Genomic DNA, 22,054 nt, shown 5'->3' with positions numbered 1-22,054 from the left:
CCCGGAGATACAAAAAGGAGGAATGAATCAATTGTGGTCGTGTAACTTGTCTTTTTTCTTTCTTTTTTTTTTTTTAATAAGGCTTTTGCGAGAAAAGCCTGTACAATCTCCGGGTTAGATTCGGGTCTGCTCCTGTTTATGATTTCCCAGCCTGTGATTAGCTTCAGCTGACTTGACAGTGATCAGCTCCATTCACTGCTTTTGTGTAAAAGCTGTAGTTCAATTTTTACTGACTTCACGAAATCGGTCTGTGGGAAAGAGACATGCAGGAGTGATCTGACTGAGTGAACTAAAATCAGGGCATGTTCTCCAACACTTTCACATAAAGAAGTATCTATGTGCACACATAATTTGTTGAGATTTCTGTGCAGTCCAACAATGATGGCAACAGTAACAAAGGGCAGAGATAAAAATTTCATCACCCCCCCCCCCCCCCCCCAACAACACGAGACAAAGACAAACCCACATACAGCAGGATGGCCTACATCAGAAACCAGCTGGACCGCTCTGTCGTCCCAGCTAAACACAAATCTGTCAAACTATGTGCTCAACTTCGATACTTCAACCGAGACGTCAAAACCTCCAAAAGCATGGCAAAAAAGGGCGTTAGCATCCCTCCCCTTCCCACCAAATCTGCAGCTGCTTGCCGTCTCACTGAGCCATCTGTGAATACTACTGTAGATACTGTGGAGCAAAGACTTCACCATTTGGTTAAACTTTCACCAGCAGCAGTTGAAAGGAGCCCATTCAGAGAGTGTGTTCTCTGTAGTTTCTATCCTGGCAACTCTGATATCGACTGAAATGTGATGATTAACATGCATAGCACTTCCTTTAGTAGAACAGAGGATAAGATAAAAGAGGCATAAGCGGTGTTTCTATAGGCGAGGGGGGGGGGGGGGGGGGCCTTTTCAAGCTGCTTTGCCACTTTACTCGAGCTGTAAGCGGATACATGGTCGTTTCTTTCCCAAACCACATGTGGACACAGAGGAGATACGGGAAATGACAAAGTCTTCTGGGAAGACGTAGCTTTCTCACACTGGCTTGTAATATTGTGTGTGTGTAGGGATGTGTGTGTGTGTGTGTGTGTGTGTGCGTGTGTGTGTCCGTGTGGTTTACTGTGTTGTATCCCACTAAATGTTTCAGAGGATGTTGGGGGTGTGAGAAAACAAGAGACAGAGAGAAAGACGAGATTGCGAGAGAGAGGAACACTAATGTAAACTTTCCCAGCTCCTCAACGTTTGGGGTTAAAATCTGATTAGAGGTCTAGATGGAGGGTGGCTCCACAGCCCCCCCCCCTTCTACAGGGGACCCAGCTTCACCCAGTAATCCTTGCTCCACTCATCCCCTCCTGTCCTAGGTCTTGGCCTTATTCTTATATCTGGCCAGCGTTTGGACTCTTCCCCAGGCGATCGTGTTCTCATTCACAGCATTGTTCATCCGTAAACAATAGGCTGACCTTACTGCTCTGTTCTTTAATATGGGGCACTTGGGTGATGAGTGGAGGGGGAGTGGGGTATCTTTGGCAGGCACAGAGAAAGAGAGAGAGAGAGAGAGAGAGTGAGAAAGAGAGAGGGAGAGAGAGAGAGAGAAGGATAACAGAAGAAGTCATTTGGTCCAGCAGTAGCAAGGTCTAATCTCGCATTTATTTCCCTCTCGGAGTAAAGCTACTCTCTAAGTCACTCTTCGGCTTGTCGCCTGCCCGAGTTTCCGCTGAGTCTAGCCAGTTTTATTCCCCCACCCCCCCTCCCCCCTCACGTCGCCGCGGCGACACTTGGGTGCGGTACATGGGCGGGGCATGAGAGCTGAGTGGCAGTCCACTGAGTCACAGAGGAGAAAATTCCATAATGCACGGAGGCTGCGAGAACGACCGGGAACGAGCCTCTTCTTTCATTAGAGACACTTTAGAGCTATCAAAAACCTTCTTTCCCATGGCTCTCGATGTCTCAGCGTTTCCTCCAAGACGCCCTGCTTGTGGCGGGCCACGTGACGCTCTGAATCCGCCTCCCCCTTGCCCTGAGCAACACAGCCAAAAGCAAATCGGTGGAGATAAGAGAGAGAACAAACGAAAGAGCGACAGCGTCATTTTGCCCAGTCGTCTCTGGTGTCGACTAACATTCTGCGCCGGACTCAAAAAAAAAAAAAAAAAAAAAAAAAAAAAAGACAGTAGCTGACAGTGGTCCCAGGGTTAAATCTATAATGTGTTGCAGGGCCTGTATGGTGAAACCATTCTTTCCCCCTCTGAGACAGTATCATGTACATACCGCAGAGAGAGAAATTACGGATTTATTTCTGGAATGCTGTAACTCACAGACATCTGGGATTGTGTACGCTATATCCTTTTCCAGGCAGTAATGCCCGTCACAACAGTTTACTCAAAAAAAAAAAGAAAAAGAAAAAAATCTGATCAAAATGAAACAATGTGGAGATGATCTATCCAAATCATTCCAACAATCAAAGCAGGGAATTTGATGAGTATCCATTACAAGTGTCTTAAAGAAACAGGCTCTAAAATGTGACATTTACAGTACACAAAGGAATAGTAAAACAACTAGCGTAACTCTATAATAGTACAGTATGACCACTGTTGTAAGGCCGAGAGGGGCAGATCTAACAAACACATAAACTTTAATGTAAACATAAAGATATCCCCATTAGACACCGGTACTTTCCAAAAAAATGCCAAGTGGGTCAGAAACGCTACAAAACCACTGCTCACAATCGGATGGTCAAACACATCTGCCCCAAATCCAAGAGGCCTTCACCCAGTTACTCATATCAGGAGCTCCTCAAAAAAGAAGAAAAAAAAAAAAAAAAGAAAGAGAGAGAGAAAAAAAGAAAAAGAAATTCCAGCATTTGGAACGCTAAAAACCCCACAAGCGGGAACGCGGCCAGCTCCAGACAGTGATCACAGGGCGGAACGACACTCCTCAAGCTTGAGACACCAGAAGAGGAAACCGGTGACGAAGTGTCCAAGTCTGTGTGATGTACACCACGACCGCAAAGCAAACACAGCTGAATGTCATTCCCAAGGACCCGCCTGACACTGAAGCACGGAGAGACAAACCTCGGGAGAAAGATATCGCACGCAAACCCTAAAGATCGTTGGCGCGAGAAAAAACAGCGAGAGTCCTGAGAGAGAAAGAGAGAGAGAGAGAGAGAGAGAGAGCATGACATACAGTGCATGAGAAAGGTTTTAGGATGGCTAAGCAACTTTTTTTTTTTTTCTTCTCCAGAAGTAAAGAGGTGAGAGATTTACAAAGAAACGGAATCGAGAACTTGTTCGGGCACATGTCATTCAGTCTCCTGTGAGGCTTCTGATGTCCGTGAAATGACTTTTTTTTTTCTAACGTGAGGAATCGAAACAGAAGCTGAATGGTTCAAACAATGAACCGCGTTACGATTGACTGCAGCCGCGAAACACTCCTGTGTCAAAACAAAACTCAAAGTCAACAAGCACACAAAACTCAAAGTCAACAAGCAAACACACAGTTGAGGAATGGAAAGCTTGAACCTGTCGACTAAAATTGCCTTTACAAGACAAATCGAGTGTGGACAAAATCGGACACGTCAATGAGTGTGTATGAGAGAGAGAGAGAAAGAGAAAATTCAAGCTCTGTCGCCTATTTTGAATCAGTCTCTATCCTTTCGGGGCGAGAGAGAGAGAGGAAAAAAAAAAAAATCATCGAGCGCATTTCATGCCGAGATCAAACGAAGTGGTGTAATTATTTTATTTAAGGACCTCGGCCTAAATTTATCACAAGCTCCGTCGTACCAGACTCCTAAGGGCTTTCTCATTAACTGATCCACCTCACCTTCTTTTAAAGACAGAGACACAGAAAGAGGGAGAGAGAGAGAGAGAGAGAGAGAGAGAGAGAGAGCGAGAGAGGGAGAGGGAGAGGGATAGAGGGAGAGGGATAGAGGGAGAGGGATAGAGGGAGAGAGAGAGAGGGAGAGAGAGAGAGAGAGAGAGAGAGAGAGAGAGAGAGAGAGGGAGAGGGAGAGGGAGAGGGATAGAGGGAGAGGGATAGAGGGAGAGGGATAGAGGGAGAGGGATAGAGAGAGAGAGAGAGAGGGAGAGAGAGAGAGAGAGAGAGAGAGAGAGAGAGAGAGGGAGAGAGAGGGAGAGAGAGAGAGAGAGAGAGAGAGAGAGAGAGAGAGAGAGAGAGAGAGAGAGAGAGAGACAGAGAAAACACCACGCTTCTGCAGAGGCTCAGGTTTACACATCGCCGCGGTGACGGATCGGTCTCCGGAGCGCGCTGGCTCCTCGGGCCTGCCGTGACGTAGCGGTTCGAGGAGCTGCGTGAGGGGAGGCGTACGGAGGCTTGGAGTTAACTGTGGAAGGATGGGTGTTCACTAATCTCCTTACCAGAGACAGAGGGGCTAGGGCAGCCCTTGAGATATCTGTGGCCAGAAGAAACACTCCCTTCCTCTTCCCCTCCCTTCCCAAGACACACGGTGCATATGCACCACGCAGACCTCTTAGCACGCATGCACGCACGCACGGCGACGACTTCCTTGTCGCTGAGGGGAGAAAGGGCTTTTCTTCGCCGAAATTTGGTGAAGGCGAGGACCGCGACCGACGACCATCTGTTATAAATCGCAAGCTTATTACAGTAAAGGGAGGACAAGGTCCATCCGTATTTCGTGTTTCAAAGGATTTTCCCTCTGTATTGTCTCACATAACGTCATCAAAACATACAATGCTTTGGCTGAGGGGTGAAAAAAACAAAACAAAACAAAACAAAAAAAGCATGCAAGGCATTCAAGTGTGTGTGTGTGTGTGCATTTGCACACGTGCGTGACAGCAACACATTCTTGGACATTTTTAGACTTGATCAATGGCGTGATGGAGGAGGGAAGCCTCTCTCACTGTACTTCAGAGGATTGGACATGTGCTGGCTGGTGCCACTGGCCGTTGTGCATAATTGGGTCAGCGTGATAATAACATCCATGTTTGGATCAGAATTAGGGCACGGAGTACACTGGACAGAAAGCTGACATGGGCAGAGGGGGCAGAGCTGGCCCTGCCGGCAGATAATAGCGCTACTGTGCGGGGTGAGCGTAACAGGCACACGCACAGAGCGCAGGGAAGGGAATATAATCTGATTGGAATATGATCATCGTCTGTTCAGTGAACAGTGGAAGCAACTGTCCTATGTCCCCAGTGGTCACTGTTGTTTAAGACTGCTCAGATCAGAAAGGCATTATTGTCATATTCAAGCACACATGTGCGCGCACTCACACACACACACACACACACACGTTTATGTCTACAACATTTTGACAGGATGTAATTTACTGACATCTACTAGTGCAATTATCATGCAAAAGCTGTCTTTTCATAAAGACAATATTACATGACAAAAAAATAAATATCCAAGTATTTTCATTTTTACTTTTACTTCAGCTTTGTATTTGGCATAATCAAATAAGTTTGAACATGTTTTTCCCTATACAGCTAGCTTCCAAACCAAAAAAAAAAAAAGAAAAACTATCAACTTTGCATTGACAAAATGGCCACACAAATCTCTCCCTCTGTATTAAGCTTCTCTGAGACAGGGAGAGAATTAGTGAGCACAGATGGTGTCTTGTCCTCTGCCAAATGACAAACTGAATATTCTGTTGTGTACGTCTTTTTTGGGGGGAGTTGGGGGTGGGGGTCTGTACGTTCACATGTTTTCAGGGTTCCAGCAAACCGATGAACGCATCTGAGTCTTGAAAGTAAACAAAAATTCCATTTGTTTCTTTTGTGCTGGAAACGGGGTTTCATAATCATTTTCCACACCAAGTTTTCACCAGAGACACAATTAAAAAAAGAACCGAGCTAAACCTAAACCGTCAAACTCAGCAAAAGAGTGCAAGAGTAATACCATATTCACAGAAGACAAACAAATAAATAAATAAATAAACAAACAAACTTTTGACAATCGACACACGGATTCCTAAACAATCTTAAGCGCTGCAGAAAGAATGGTCCCATTTAAAATCGAATCGCTTAATGTGAATTCCTCTTTGGAGTTTCTATACCGAGATAAAGAGATGGCCTGTGAATAGACAAAAGCTCTTTGTACATTTACGACTCTCCTTCAAAGTTGTCCGACGAGTTGAGAAGGAAAATCTGCAACGAACCATCGCGAAAACGTCTGAGGACTTAACGTTTCGTTGTTGTGGTCGTCGTTGTTCCGTCAAATCTGTTTCACTTTTCCACGTGTAAAAAATGGTCCTGTGGTACCGTGACACGGCACTTAAAATCCAAACGGTGTCCAACCAAGGGTCGGGTGTGCTTCCATACTGGGGCACGTATTTCTTGAAAGGAGGCCAGAACATACTTGTCGAAACTTCAGTGGACACTGAACTTGAAACTCAATATGGTGTAAAAGTAAGCAGTGCCTCTGATCTGTCTCCTTGGAGGTTTTGAGGTCTTAACTGCAGTGCCCCCCCCCCCCCCCCCACCCTTTGAGACTGTCAGCTGGAGCATTGTCAAACTGAGAAAAAGTGCAACTGGAATCATAACACAAATGCACGGAGGAATCATGACTTTGAATTGCTTTGCTGGACAAAAAAATCTTCATCTTCGGTTCTGAGAACTGTTTTGGGTCTAAGGTTGAAACGCTATGGCAACAAATCAAATAGAACAGAATTTGCACAAAACTGACAGCCATGTTTAAAATGTTTCGGAAAACTACAGTTATCATGAATGAACCTCTGGTTCTCCCATTATTCATGGTTCAGTTCAGGGCCCCATCTGTTGAATGTTAGCAGGGCCGGTAAGGGTTAATCCCATCCGTGCGTGTCCGTCCTGGTCTATGGGAAAGCCGGCATGTCAAGAAAAATTCTCTCCAGCTTCCTATGCCAGAAGAGGAATGCGGTAGACAGCTTCCAACCCCCCACCAAGCCACATCTCTCCTGCCTCCCCCTCCTCCCCCCTCTCAAGAAAACGTGCACGCAATGCATGCTCGATATACAGATTCCAACTCTTGAATAAAAAACACAATTAAACTGTTACTGTTGCAGCAGTAATGAATCCAAACCCTCACAATTATGAATTACCACAAAATCAACACATTACAAGCATTTAAAAAAAAATTTATACCGCTGTGTTTTGTTTTTTTTTCCTTTTACGCCCATACTGGAAAACAGAAATACCATGGGAAAACCAGTCCAGTCAAACAGATCGTATCTGTGATGGCCACTCCAAAAATATTCTTGATACAAGAGCCTCGAATGTGACACAACGTTCAGCTGAGGCTGTTCACAGCATGGAATCCTAATCTATCGATTCCACATCCTCCATTTTCCACACATGCTTCCCTCCCTCCCTCCCTCCCTCCCTCCCACAACAACTCTCTATGAACCCCAGAGCCCTGGGAGAGAGAGAGAGCCTCTCACAGGAGGGGGCAGAGAATAACGGGAGCCTGTGACGTCCCCCGGCGATGCCTTGAGAGACGGTGAGGCGGGGGAGACGAGGTCGGCAGCGGCTCAGGTCAGACTAAACACGGGGAGAGTCTGCAAAAGAACCTGGGCCTCCGCCAGAAAGTTCCTGGCCCCGCTACAGACAAACATTCGCACCTGATCCATCCTACGTGAACCCCACCGCAGTGTGTGGCAGCGGAGGGCTTGCCTCCAGTGCACAGCCGTGTAGAGAGCTTGTTGTACTTGGCTTGTGCTTGGCGAGACTGACACCTTGAAGAAGCCGTTGCGCTTTTAAAACGCTTTTTACAAGATTTCAGGCGATTTCTGTTTGATCGACTTGAATAAATATACTGGGGCAGCAGTGGTGGTGGTGGTGGATCATTTATATATTTTGTGATGCGCACACAAAAAAAACCCCCCACTAAGATCAAATAAATATATTTGGAATCTCGACTTCATTCTTTGTTAAGCGCTGCCCAACAGGCTAAACAACAACGACAAAAAAAAAAAAAAAAGTAAGAGAAGACAAAGGTTGGTTGAAGGAAATAACAGGCTGCGTTACAGATGCATATTCAGAACAGTCTTCGCTGCTTCAGGGAAGCCCTAAGCAGGACTTCACTTCAAACACTGCATTATGGAAATGATGAGGGGGGGGGGGGGCGAGGGACGGTGCGAGAGATGAGAGTGGGGGGTCAAGCGGCGCGATATGAGAAGTGCCTGCAGACAGCACCAGATTAATTCTTGACTGGAACAACTCTCGGCATTAATCCAATTCCGCGCCATTACCCGGCCCCTACGCGGCCCCAATATACCAGCCCTTTGAACTTAAGAGCATGACAATCGCAGGGACGGGGACGTTTTTCGAGGATTCCTAAGGAAGCAACGCACGGCACCGGCGAAGGCCTAGGAACAAACTGGATGGATGCGAAGAAACCGGAGGGAAAGGATACGCGGAAGTATCCACCATCCCAGAGGGACCAAAAAGCTCTCGTGGTCCTTCCAAATGTACAGCGAACATACTCTTTTGGCTCGTTCTCAAGGTTCTGGAAGGTTCTTCCTCGACGAGACTGCATCCTCATCTCCTCACGGTATCCTACTGGCCTTTTCGAGAAGCCGAACCGACCACAAAGGAGCTTATGTCGAGTTGACATACGGAATGTAGACGGGGAGGCCTACGTAGACTAAACGCACATATATAAGGCAGGTGTCTCCAGGGCAAAATGTCAGGCAAGGGCAGCTAACAATTGGGGGGGAGCGTAACATCCAGGCAAAAATGCAGATGTCCCGTTGGCTGGCTCTGAAAAATTCAGCATCTGTTTATCGTTGGACACCCCCTGGGTGGGCAGCAGTAATCTGGCATACAGCGGAGTGAGCTTGGAGGAGACTTTAAAACAATCCATTCCTGCGTTTGATGATAAGCCTCCACCAATGGGCAACTTTCTATGAAGGATCAGCTTCTCACAGTCAAATAAGTTGTATATAAACCACACACACACACACACAACCAGCTTTGTAAGGCTAGCTGTCAGCTACAGGGTCGTAGAGGGAGGAAATGGACAGGAACTGTCCCGTTGGGCATCAGAGCTGTGATTCACCTGTCAATGCTGACCTTTGCACAAGTCTTCCTTGAGTGCAGAAGCTCATTTGCGATGCTCCCTGCCCTTCTCTTTCCTTTCACATCTGGCCGTAGCGAATTAACTGAGACGTCGGCGGCGGCGGCAGTTTAGAAAGCATGACGGCATCTGTCTTTGTCTCGCCCGCGATGCAGCTGAATCAACAGGAAATCCAACCCCGACTCCATTAATTGGCGGAACGATCTTAATCATTGGAGTTCACGCGCAGTCTTGGTAGGAAAAAGCTTACGAATGATGTGCCGCGACTGCACTTTTTTCTTGGCCCCCCCCCCTCCCCCCCTCTCTTTGTTTCTTTTTTGCTCCCATTCACTTTTTGTTTTGTTTTCACCTCTCTATAAACAGAGAACGTAGAACTGTTCTGTTTTCTCAACTTAAAATCCTGTAATTTGGCGGCAAAGTCAGCGGCCTGACATGTGCTCCTAATCGCCCCCCTTTTTTTTTTTAAACACTCTGTATCCTGCCCGGACACCCACAGAACTGGAAATACTTCCATACCTCCCCGACACCTAATAAAACTATTATGTGACATCGACTCAAGATAAACTAATTCAGGGACTTTCGTTTGATCATCAAACCTTATTCTACCGCAACAACGTCTTTGCACAGCTGTGGGCTTAAAGTTATTTTAATGAGCAAATGTCTGAAAGCTCAGCAGTAGATTAGAGAAATACCAATTATGGGTTTGAACAGCACCTAATTCATCAGAGCTAAGATATTTCAGCCTGAGCTGAACAGACCTCTGTTGCCAGTACAAATGAATGAATTTCCCGCAAAGAAAGGGGCTACAGTGAATATATTTATGTCAAAGATTTACGAAGTGGAAAAAAAAGTACCTTCAAATTGTACAGAGAAGAAATAACAGAAAGCTACACAGATGGGGAGCTTAACAAACCCGTAGCCTAAAACTGGACGGCAGCTATTCAACGGTCAAACTGTAGGCCACAGAGAAAACAGAGGTACAGGGACAGCGAGGGGGAAATAGAAGCAGAGAGGGAAAGAGAGGTAAATCCACTGGCTAAGTCCCTCAAAGACCCGTTACTGCGTATCCAGGATGTTCCCTGAGGGAGGCGGCACAGCCGTGCCCAGTCGGAGAGGGGAAGTTTCAGGGTCGCAACAAACAGCCTTCAAAGCCGTCCTTGTGGATGGGGAACGTCAGGGAACCCCTCACGCAGTCTTCCCTCTCATCCTCTTTCCTTCATGTGAAAACTCATCCAATACGCTGCCTTTCAAGCACGCTTGAAGAATCATGAATTGCATGAGAAGATCTGTACAAATCTAGATCTTCTTTTAGATCTTCTAGATGATTAACCTGAAACTCCCCACATTACTTCCATTTAACCAAACTCTAAATTTGGGTCAGGTTAAATGGTTCCTTGCCAGGCAACATCGCAAAATAAAACTATCTGGGCCCTTGGGGAGCTAATATAATTTCCCTTCTTGGTCACAGAAAACAGACCAGAGAGCCCTTGACTCAGGCCTGCGTCAGTATTGTCTGGTGTTCTTACGCAGTGCTGGTTAACACAGCCCAATAACTCATTCAACCTGCTCCCCTTACTTTGAGTGAGAGATCTATGTGCAAGGGACCATGTTTTGCAATAGAGTTATTTCTCTGCCTTTTTGGCCTAAATCCCCTGTGACTTTCCCCAGTTATGTTCAGGACAACCGTCATTTACTGTGAACGATGTTTGTACAACGCAGTTTACGAGCGCACTCAAATGTTCTGTTCTGCCGCTAGCCCTGTTCAAGCAATAAAACGACATGCTCATCAGATAATGTGTTTTGCATTTAACTGTGTTGAGATGCAGGAATTTACGACGCTGGATCGCATGTTTGGACATTAGTTCTGTTTGTGCTGCATAATTGAGAGATGATCGGCTCCGAGGAACATCGTGGAATCATCCCGTTTCCCTGTGTGTTGTGTCGAGTATAATTCTCACCCCTCAAGTGTTGGTTTTAGCAGCTTGCCGCCCCACGTTTTTCCTGTTTAAGAGCTGGCATCCGACTGCAACATCTGGTTTGAATGCATGCGTGCATGTCAGCAAAGGAGGGGGGGGGGGGGGCACAGAGAGCAAGAACACAACTCCACAACTCATCATTCATACTTTTCACAGATGATACAGCATTCCACCTAAGAGCAGCAACAACAACCGCCAAAACACAGAAGATGACGCGAAGATCACAGACCGCCCTTCCCGGCCCTGCTGACCGCCACAGGCTGTTTCTTGGAAAAGTCTCTTCCAGCTTCGGCACGCGACGGGCTGAAGATCATTCCTTGGAGTCACATCCTCGTATTTTATTGGGTTGTGTGGATTCAATCAAAACAGATTAGTCGCGGGCAGGGGTTGGGGACATTTAGAGGAAAGTAAGTATACTCCAAAAGAAAAACAAACAAACAAACAAACAAAAAACATTTGTAATCCACTAAAAAGCAGCGTCATTCCTGAGACTGTGGGGCATGGGAGTGACTGGTTGGGGGAGTCTGTGGAGTGTATGGATAACATGATCTAACATTACACAACGTAGTCATCAGACCTCCATTAGCCAGGAAGAAAAACCTGAGTGCATATCATGAAATAATCAGAGGTATGAGTGACAGAAACAAGGCGGGAAAACACTCACAGTACACTGAGCAAACACCAATTTGCAGAAAAGGCTGCTATGTTTTTACCGCCACTGCTGATGGAAAAAAAAAGTGTGCTTCATTTGAAAACATCCACTCTGTCACTTGCTTTGAACTGTGGAAGAAAAAAAAAAAGGGGGGGGGGGGGTTTGTGCGGTGGCTGTCTGGCTGTTTTTCCACAGTAAATTCGCATTCCGAGGATTCCGACTCGGAGACCACTGCAGTCCATCAAGAAGTATGCAGGTCCAGTTAAGGTGATGTGGAATGTTGGGCTTTTCCATCACGCTGTCCCCACATACTGCCAATACGACATCTTGAGTAAATGAGACACACTTAATCCACATTGATTTTCAGTTAGCGCAAGATTGCCTCACTGAATACTGACTGGGCGAATGAGCCACATTTAAGACCAGTATCAATCACAACATCTAGTACTAGTGGGTCAAAAGCAACTGGATTTGTGTATAGTCTGGAAGACATTTCACCCCTCATCAGAGGTTTCCTCAGTTCAACTGATGATGAGAAATCTCATATGAAGGCTGAAATTTTTCATCTTTGACGTGAAACATTTTCACTGTCATCAAGTTTCAAATATTATGAATTTACTTTCAACGCACATCAACAGTGAGGATGGGCTTGAGACGATCCGGAGGACGAAGCTGATCTAATATCATCAAGTCTTCTTTAGCCAAAAAAGACACATCACGACTTTAAAAACCCACTGCTCAAACCTAAACCAAATCCAAGCACATCTCTCTCTCTCTCTCTCGCATCAATGCGGGGACCTCCTTTTTCCTTTACTCTCTCTCTCCACTTCATTCCATCAGTAACAGTGCAGCTTAAATATTTAATTTGGCTTCTTCCAGACGCATGGAAAGACCTGGAATTTGGCTCCACGCTAATCCTGGAGGCTCATCAAACGCGACGGCTGTCATCCCCTTTCTTCCAGTCAAAACAATGTCCTCTCATGTTCGTTTGGCTGTTTGTGTTCGAATGGCAGAAACCAAACAAAACGGGCCAAAAGGAGGGGGAAGAGCACACAGACCCTACCATTCTGATTGCTGAGGTGAATTTCGGGCAAGTCCCTCATCAAAAGCCTTTCAAATAAACCAACTAAGGGCATTTAGTTCAGAGGAGTTCACCTGATCAGAAACAATATTCCTCTTTCATCGGCGGGGAGGGTAGGTAACACACTCAGGAATGGCTAGCAGCAAAGTAAGTGTTTTATGATGTGACGAGGCCATAAAGGGCTCTTAAACAACCTATCATCTGAGGAGAGGGGCACTCAGACCGATTTGGAAGGCTACAGGTAGCCTGCTTCATGCAGAGCTGTAGTAGCAAAATCATAGCTGCTAGACATCAATACAGGAAGAAAATCATTTCACAGTTTGTAATCGTCCAAAAAAAAAAAAAAACTTTGGCAAGCACCAAATCACCATGGGTTCTGCCTTCATAGCACAGGATATTTTTTACTCAAGTCAACAAATATACCAAACTGAAATAGCCTGCCAAACAGAGACATAAATATCTGTGAAGAACAAATTAATGGGTTCATTAATGTGACACATTATTTTTAGTTTTTAGACTTCGATTAACACCCCCCCCCCCCCCCCCCAAAAAAAAAACAGAAGTACAATTATTCAACATATGCCTAAATTTTTAAATGATCTAAGAGAGTGGCTGTTTCGACTGAAATGTAGTTTGATCATTAGGCTGCATGCCATCGCCACTAGACCTTACAGATGACAAAGTATCTCAAAATTCAGTCCACGTGCGGGAAAAATATCTTACCATATTATTAACATATTATTATATGAGTATTTCTTATTGTATATTCCAAAAGCAAAATGAGGAACAAAAACGCAACTCTAACTTTTTTTCCCTCTTTGGAGAAAGATTTATCACTAATCTCAATTACTACAACATCGGGCAAGGCAGTATCTAGATGTGAATGACAAAAGAAATCTTCGGTGTGCAAGAGACAATACTTGTTGACCGGAAATTTCTTGAAGCGTCTTATAGGCTTAGGTTACAAGAAACAGGGGAGTTTATATTCATGTCTATCGCCGTAATCTCTGAAATCGACATATCATATTCCTCCCACTTAAAATAAAACTGAAACTATTTCCTAGCCGAAACTGCCCCTTTCCCGACAAGCCTGTTCTGGGAATTTTTTTACAACACTATCACCCAGAGAAACTTAAGGGAAATCAGACTGTTTACAAAGTATAACACGTATTGGACTGATAATACCACAGTGCGTTAGTAAGGGAAATTCAGAAACTCTGCTAACATTTCCTTGAATGCTCTGATGTGTGAGGTTTGGTAAAACCACAGCTACGTTGAGCTATTGCTGGCAAACCCGTAAACGTGGCTGAACCAGTTCCAAGACAGTGCTGATCTATCCACTTGGTTAAAATGTTGGGTGTTAAAATGTCTCAAATTTACAAGTTTAATTCCATACGCGAGCAAGCCCATTTCTTTACTAGAAACATACTTTTGTCTTGATATTTTGAGCATGGTAGATGTCCACAATCAGCAACCAAGCAGTTCAACAGGCGTACACAGTGATAGCAGATGTTAAAATGCACCGTGAACAAGACGATTTCTCACTCAAATGTATTACATGAAATCCAACCTATGAAATCGTCGAAGGGAATGCAACAACATCCCCGAATTATTTATTCGGTGGTCCAATATCCATCTGCCTAGATATTCCTAGATTAAAAACTGGCTAGTATGCTAACACGGTGCTAGAATTGCAACTAACTAGCACTTGTTTGCTAGCTATTTAACTAGTTATTCTATGTCCCCAAATGTTAATTGAAGTTGCTAGTGACATGGAATTGCTTCTACAACAGTCTTAACACGGCTAAACAATATTTGGCCATGAGGCAACACACAAAATCCTGACTAAACAATGATAGCTGTCTTAGCATGGTAGCCGCTATCGTTCCAAACATTGAGAAAACACTAGACTACATTCTTACCTGTTAGACGCAATTTTACCGGTCCATTTCTCCTTACTCCTTGATTAGACATTTCCTTTAGCTTCCCAACCTGACGACGAACTACAGAAAATCTTCATACACTAAAAAAATCTTTTGGTTTTTGCTCTTTCGCCAGTTTTCACAGTGAACTGGGAATAATGGAGTCACGGTATTGTGGCCCGGATGTGCATAACGCTGCCATTCTGCAGCTCAACTACACTCCTTTTTTAGAAACTATTGCATTTGTACAAAAAAAAAATCGTTCCTGAAGCTAACCGATGTCTTAATATAATGTTCAGTTTTTATAGCTAACGAAAGCGCACGATAGCGTTTTCCCACATCCTTAAAGACATTTGGTTACTTCCATTTCAAAGGGAACCAGTGGAAAGTTGGACTACAACAGCAGACTGAGCGAGGCTTCTCATGTTCACAGGCAGCGTTGGTGGTGGGGGAGGTCACTACCACTGCTTGCCGACTACTGACATCACTACGCTGAATCACATCCCAAAACCCCAGGGGTGTACGGTATTTTCTACACATTTCTTGAGAAGATACGGTACGACTTTATTTCAGTCCAGTCAGTGAAACTGCAGAGCGACAATAAAATAAAAAAGAAATAATTCGAACCCAAAAATATTGATTCAGTTTACTTTATTTACAATGTAATAAAATTCAGAGACAGTTTTCATATGTACAGTTCATGCAAACAGATTTTAAAGAGGTCCATTTACCACACAAATATGGGACAGACAGTAGCAAGTTTACACACAAACAAAAAGAGGTAGAGTGGATTCAATGGTCGCTCAAAAGTTGAACGTGCCCTGGTTTTCACCGATCTGGAATGCATAACCATCAGTGGTAACTTCTGGTGCCACACACTGGTCCTCCTCCTCCTGCAGAACAGAGAGAACCAATTGAGTTGGGACCAAGAACAATAAATAAGTTAATACAAAGTCTTCTAAACACACACACACAAAAAAAGCTCACCTCGCCAGAGAAGTATTTCTCGATAATGTTGAGAGCAGCTTTGTAAACCATTTCATTTTCATGGGACTGTAATGCTTCAATTCTGTCCAGGCCTCCACACTCTTCAATCATGAGGCAAAGTTTATCAGTCTCACCAATCTTGTCTCCGGCCTGACGATAAAGACGGGACATTAGCAGGGTAAATTACTGGCACGAAAATTATACTGATGCATACTGAAAAAATATCTTAAAGATGTGAATGGAAAAAAAAATAAAAACAGAATTACCAAGAAGATATTGCTGATGGCATCTAAGATAACGAGAATGGTCTTGCTGTCCTTGGTGGAGAGCAGGTTAAGCAGGGGCTCAAGCACATTGGATTGAACAAGATACACCACTTGCTCAACAGTGCCCCCACTGGTATAGTTGGTTACTGCCCACACTGCCTCTTTCTGTGTCTTGTAGTCACCCTGTAGAGAAAAAAGGTAGAGGAATTCAATAAAAAAAAGGACAAGAGAGACAAAATCATTTTTGATTGGTTCTGTTAAAAAAAAAAAATCAGCATTTCTTTTCTTTTTGAGAAGCAGACATAAAGCCCATTTCAAATTCATTTCAAAACATTTAAAGCAGGGTTATTGCCGAGTATAAGCAGCCACTGATCTGGCCAAGAAAAAGGTTTTTTTTAAAAACCGTGTCCGCTCCGTAAACGGGCACCCAACATACCCGCTGGAGGACTTCCACCATGTAGGGCACCAGGCCAGCGTTGATGACCTCTTGGATCTGGGAGTCTCGGCCAGCGGTGATGTTGGAGAGGGTCCAGGAGGCCTCTTTTTGGATGTTGCTCTTGGGATGGCGCAGTAGGCCAGTGAACATTTTAAGAGCTCCTGCATCCAACACCGCCTGGGTCTGCTCATCCGTGCCGGTCACTATGTTACCGATAGAACGCAGGGAAGGAGTCTGGAAGAGGGGGGAAAAACATACGCGCTAGTTAAGATAAGGCTGAGCAAACGCACGTGCCCGAGAATGACAGTCGTCTACGATGATCACTGACCGATGACGTCATCGTAATACTGAGAACTGCAACATATCAGAGATTAATTTTCCTACCGAGTGGCTTTTCCCCACACATCTACAAAACGAGATCTAAAATGGCTAGATCCTAACGGAACACAACATAAAAGTGAAAAATAAAACGAGACCGCTTACCACGATAGACAGCTCTCCAGATCCCAGAAGCTGAACCAGACGAGGCACCAACCCGGTCTGCACCACTACCTCAATCCTCTCATTCGGGCCGTCGGTCAGATAAGAGATGGCCCAACAAGTGTCGGCAAGTACCTCTTTATCATCGTGGTACAGCAACCGAACAAGGGTGGGCAGAATCTGCTGAACTGCTGCGAGAGGGGGTGCTGGGTTCTTGTTGCGACACAGGTTCGACAGAGTCCATGTCACGTTTCTCAGGTAACTAGACTGTAAGAAAGAGAGGACCATTAGAGAAGTTTTAGAAGTTTAGAGTTTTAGCACCACCTAGTGGTGACCTAACAACTGCAGCACAGGATATACCGGTTGTACTCCACTGCGTGCAGCCCTTCTTGTCATTGTTCAGTCTAGTCTTCCTGCCAATGCATATAATAACTCCTGTCCACAAGGCATTGTGCTGTCCAGTTAATTTACAGTTAAGAATACCATAGAGTAGTCTATTCACTGCCACTTGGTAGGACAAATACTCCAAACTTGTAAACTATCATCAAAGCAAGTTAAACCAGATGTAAATGTATTGAAATTATAGCAAATAAATGTGGCCACTGGCTACAGGACTTACAGAAAACACAGTCAGGTCAGGGACAGCCAGCAGACTCAGCAGGGGGGCAACAGCACCATGCTTGATAACCATGTCTCTGTAGGCAGAACCATCACCTGAAACACAACAGAGGGAATGAGTGTTTTAAACAAACAAACAACAAAAACTTCAAGCAAAAAGTGCATTTTAACTCTATACACAATGGACATGTAGACAATACAGGGGGGTAAGGTAAATGTACCTGCAATGTTTCCAAGGGCCCAGATGGCTTGTTCACTGATGTGAGGGTGCGGAGACTTAATCAGACTAATGAACGCTGGGATGGCACCTCCATCTACCACAGCTTTGGTCTGGTCAGATGTTCCAGAAGCTATATTAGTCAGAGCCCAGGCTGCCTCAAACTGAATGGGAGGGGAGTCCGTCAAGCCAAGGAAGCCTACAAACTTGGGGATCAGTCCAGCGCTGATGATGCGATCAATAGGTGGGTGCCTCTCGCGTGACAGCAGCTTTCTGTAACATCAGTTATTGAAATGTGAAATTAGAAACAGGCCACAAAAATTCCTGCTCCCCATTAGTTCCTAGAGGTAACCTACAGTTGTCCAATTTTTCTTAAAATAGCCTATAAAGTGATATGTACAATAACGTGCCTTGCGGCTTGAGTAGCTTGCACTTGAGCTTCGAGGTTGGAGTTGTTGACGCCCTTGACAATTTCTTCCACCGTCCATTGCTGAGACCCCTTTGAACATAAAACCAAAAAGTCGAATAAGCCTTATAAGCGGAAATTACACATCTGCTTTAAAAGACAATAGCATTATAACGAACCTGGGAATTTTGATTTTTCTCCGCGAGAGGAGATGTGGCCTCGTCCGGAAGACTGCTGACGTTCCTCCTTTTGAAAATTTGATCGTCTTTCTTTGCTTTACGAAGTTCGACGTTTACTTCGATTCTCCTCCGTCTCAGCTCCTTCAAAACGACACACAACAAATTAAATGGGAGGACAAAGAAAATGACAGCCACATTTCTCTAAGAATTGGGCATATTTACTTACGTTTGCGTCTTTCCCTTTGTTTTTGAATTGGTTCAGACGAGCAACGTTCTCATTACCAGCAGACATTTTCAAGCAATTTTATTCAGCTCACAAAATGTTAAGATAAATCTAGAATATAAAAGAAAAAAAATCACAAATTAGCCAGCTAATGATGAAAAGCACATGTCCCTTCATCGTAAATGAAAATCTAACAATTCACCTGCTGCTTCTACATAAAGAATAAGCTTAACGGTCGTAGTATTCATAACTGATTTATGTGTTATTCTCAAAACGCAGAATTTAATTTTTTGTAAAACCAGAAAACTTACAAAATAAGAACAGCAAACGTTTACCTACCGTCTCGTTCCAAGGAAAGTGTGATGCAGAGAAATGCAATACAGACCTTTAAATTCCCGGTGCACAAAATCCTATTGGTGTGTTCGAGTCATAGCATTCTGCCATTGGACTGTTTTGAAAAATCACAGGCTGCTTGATGGGCGCGGCCAAGACGCGCAGTCATTGTGTTAACGCGAGATCTACTTAACTGGCATGCCCAAGACGCACATGTACTATGTCATCGCGAGATTTGCTTGAAACTACACAGAGCATCCAAATGCAATTTTTTAAAAACCAAGTAAAAATGTCATTATGGTGATACCAAAGAGAGATGACGTTCGTTTTCTATTTGTGCATCGTGCAAAATTTAGGTTCTTTCAACAAATAACTTATAGAATATTCTCTACTCAAACAGAGACGGAAGTACACTACATTTAAGTTATGCAGTCTTTTAACTACATTATCCTACCAGCTCGCTCGTAACTGGTACACATTTATAACACTCTTTGTAACCAGATTCTACATCACCCTGACAACGAATACCCGTACGTGAAATTCAGCCATTCTTCCCTGAGATGGACGTTTTGCAACATGTTCTCATTATCTGTGGAACATGTGGACTGGACTTCTCCCTATGCAGTCTTCTACTACTAATACCACTGAACTTACAGTTGTTGAATATAAATTTCAAACATCAAAGCAAACATTTCACCCTTTAATTCGATTCAGAGGATGTGTCGTCCCTTTATTAACAACAACAACAACAAAAAAAACCCAACCCATAAGGTTAAACCACCTTGAACCTGAATCGGTGGTTTCTGGGCTACAGTGCCATGGGGTTTAGTGTAAATCTGTCTCGATGAATATTTAATTCTGATGAATGACCAGTGGAAGGTCAATTTTTACAATTAAGGTCGTTTCTAACTGTAGTGTTTACCACAGGTCTTACACCGACTTGCAGCAGAGACGTTTGTACCATCCCTTCCCATAAAAGAATATGGAACCACTGGTACCAGTGTGGGAGAACTCGGTCTTCTCCATTTATTACGTTTCATATACATCAATATTTCTTCAGCTGTAATACAAAAAAAAGAAAAAAAACAAAATCAAAAATTGACAAGTTTTACAAAGAGGATATCGCCAAACTCACATCTGGATTTTAGCCTGCTTTTCAGTCAGTCCTTACTGCACTATACAAAGGTTGATGATTATACTTTGGGCCACACCTCCCACCCATTGCTTGAAAAAAACATTATTAGTTGGTGGTGCCCGTATGCTACGTGAAAAGCCAACTCTAATAAATTTAACTGTGATTCTGTTTCATCACCAGATCAAACAGGGAGGGAAAATTTGCTTCTTCTTCTTCTTTTTTTTTTTTATATTACAACACGTCATAATTGTAACAAAACAGATTATCGAGGACTTCATGGAGCAAACGTTATTTTTTTTTGTTTTTGTTTGTTTGTTTGCTTTCTTGGAAGAAGTTAAACTATTTCAATAAACAATATAAACAATTTTTGATTGGGCATGATCATTCAAACAGAGAAAAATAAAATAAAATAAAATAAAATAAAATAGAGAATCCTATTGGAAAGTCTTTTGTTTTGAGGTAACCATCTTAAGAAATGCCTTATCAAAAAAACCCTCCACGTTCCTGGTCAACCTCCCAAAGTGTCCACAACTCCAGCACAGGTTGGGGGGGGGCGGGGGGGGGGGGGGGGGGGGAGGAGGAGGTCTCCTTGGATAAAAGTTCATTTGGGATCAGCGATGCTGGTCAGATAGAGGGAAGAATGGAGCGGATCGGTTTGGGATTGTGGCTGGGACATGGAACCAGAGGAAGAGAGCAGAGAGAGAGAGAAAGAGAGAGAGAGAGAGAGAGAGAGAGAGAGAGAGAGAGAAAGAAAAATAAAGAAAGTGGAGCACCACAGTCATAGGAGAAGCTTGGTTCCTCCATGGATTGGATTGTTCAAAAAAAACCCCTTTAACCCAAATCTTGTTGAGAACGCGTCAAAAGAACGCACGTTGTGTTGGATTCTAAGAGGCTGAAGAAGACTGCAGTTTGTTGATATGAGACCTATAGAATATGGAGAAAAGGGAAGTGATGTTGAGAGCCCACATTAAGGTTTTTTTTATTTAACATTTCAAACATTGAAACTTGAGCAAAAACAAACAAAAAGGGTATTAAAAAAAAAACAAAATAAAAAAAAAAACACAACACAAAAAAAAAACAACACACACACACACACACACACAGAGGATGTCGAGGGGTCAGAAGCAAGGGAGGGCAACACGGCAGCCATGTTGGTGTAATCCAACGGGACCAACCCTTTCAGTTGACATAGTATCATATTACTGCTTCACAAACTGAGCAAAAAAAAAAACAAAAAAGACAAAAAGCATTTGGAGAGCTCATTTTTTTTGTTTGTTTCTTTCTTTCTTTCTGGACAAAAAAAAAAAAAATTACAGGCCTCTCAAAGTAGTTTCAACAATAAAACAATCCTTCACAAAAGGATTTAAAATATACTTTTGCTTTCATAATATACACACAATTTTTCTGTTTATTAAATCACAATTTAAAACTACGCAGAGAACCGTGGTTGGTATCTTGTTAAAACCATGTTCATTTGAAAAGCGAGGAAGTAGTCAACCAGCTCTTTTATCAGAAACATGATGACCAATCACCAATTAATCTACCGTCTTTCATGTGAATGACATTTAACCCCCATGTGGACCAGTTAGAGAGTAGAATGAGAAACTCAATTTAATTTACATCCACAATAAAATATACATCTTTTTTCCAGAGCAAGGCCAGTCAAACTTCTTCGGCAATCCAACACAAATGTACGCTAATTCGCTACAACTAAAATGCTTTCAATTAGCATTTCCAATTCAACGCCTCACGATTTACAAATCGATGCAAGTTCAATGCAAGTCAGCAAGATAATTATCCATCGGTGATCATTACTGATAAACTGTTTACATGTGAAAAAGAGAGAGGGAAAAAAAAAAAATCAACCAAACAATATAAATACACAAACAGAACTAACATGTCCCTTGATTACATCATAAACATGATCTATCAACATGGCTGCCATTTTGTGATTGTCACGGAAGGCATCTTTGGAGTATTTCTGGCTTTATCATTTTCTCAAACGTTGACTCAGGACAGCTCTCTGTCTCTGAGCCCATACAAAGGAAGGGTTATATAGGTGTATGAGAGTGTGGTGTTGTGTGTGCTTGTTTGGGTTTGCCATTGTTTTACTTCTT

The 22,054-nt window shown here is 43.6% G+C and overlaps 3 protein-coding genes across 3 annotated transcripts in view; all 3 read right to left on the bottom strand.

Moving 5' to 3' along the window:
* The window catches only part of smurf2 (SMAD specific E3 ubiquitin protein ligase 2), a 51,741-nt gene extending 37,008 nt beyond the window's left edge, over positions 1–14,733 (bottom strand). The window contains exon 1 of the mRNA XM_030793404.1: positions 14,658–14,733. Within this exon, the coding sequence (XP_030649264.1) occupies positions 14,658–14,709 (52 nt within the window). The 5' untranslated portion in view covers positions 14,710–14,733. The remainder of the gene's footprint in view (positions 1–14,657) is intronic.
* Positions 14,734–15,460: 727 nt separating this feature from the next.
* On the bottom strand, positions 15,461–18,538 carry kpna2 (karyopherin alpha 2 (RAG cohort 1, importin alpha 1)). The gene is made up of 10 exons (XM_030793538.1): positions 18,473–18,538; positions 18,247–18,387; positions 18,072–18,160; positions 17,666–17,934; positions 17,446–17,540; positions 16,830–17,093; positions 16,347–16,580; positions 15,911–16,093; positions 15,645–15,794; positions 15,461–15,550 (listed from the first exon to the last, which is right to left on the bottom strand). Exons 1-10 carry the CDS (start codon positions 18,536–18,538, stop codon positions 15,461–15,463), a joined length of 1,581 nt encoding a protein of 526 aa, XP_030649398.1.
* Positions 18,539–20,525: 1,987 nt separating this feature from the next.
* The window catches only part of bptf (bromodomain PHD finger transcription factor), a 30,317-nt gene continuing 28,788 nt past the window's right edge, over positions 20,526–22,054 (bottom strand). Inside the window, exon 32 of the mRNA XM_030793475.1 lies at positions 20,526–20,861. Coding sequence (XP_030649335.1) covers positions 20,822–20,861 — 40 coding nt within the window. The 3' untranslated portion in view covers positions 20,526–20,821. The remainder of the gene's footprint in view (positions 20,862–22,054) is intronic.

Source organism: Chanos chanos, chromosome 16 (assembly GCF_902362185.1).
Source record: "Chanos chanos chromosome 16, fChaCha1.1, whole genome shotgun sequence".
In the NCBI taxonomy this organism is placed as follows: Eukaryota; Metazoa; Chordata; class Actinopteri; order Gonorynchiformes; family Chanidae; genus Chanos; species Chanos chanos.
This window is presented reverse-complemented; position numbering and strand designations above follow the sequence as displayed.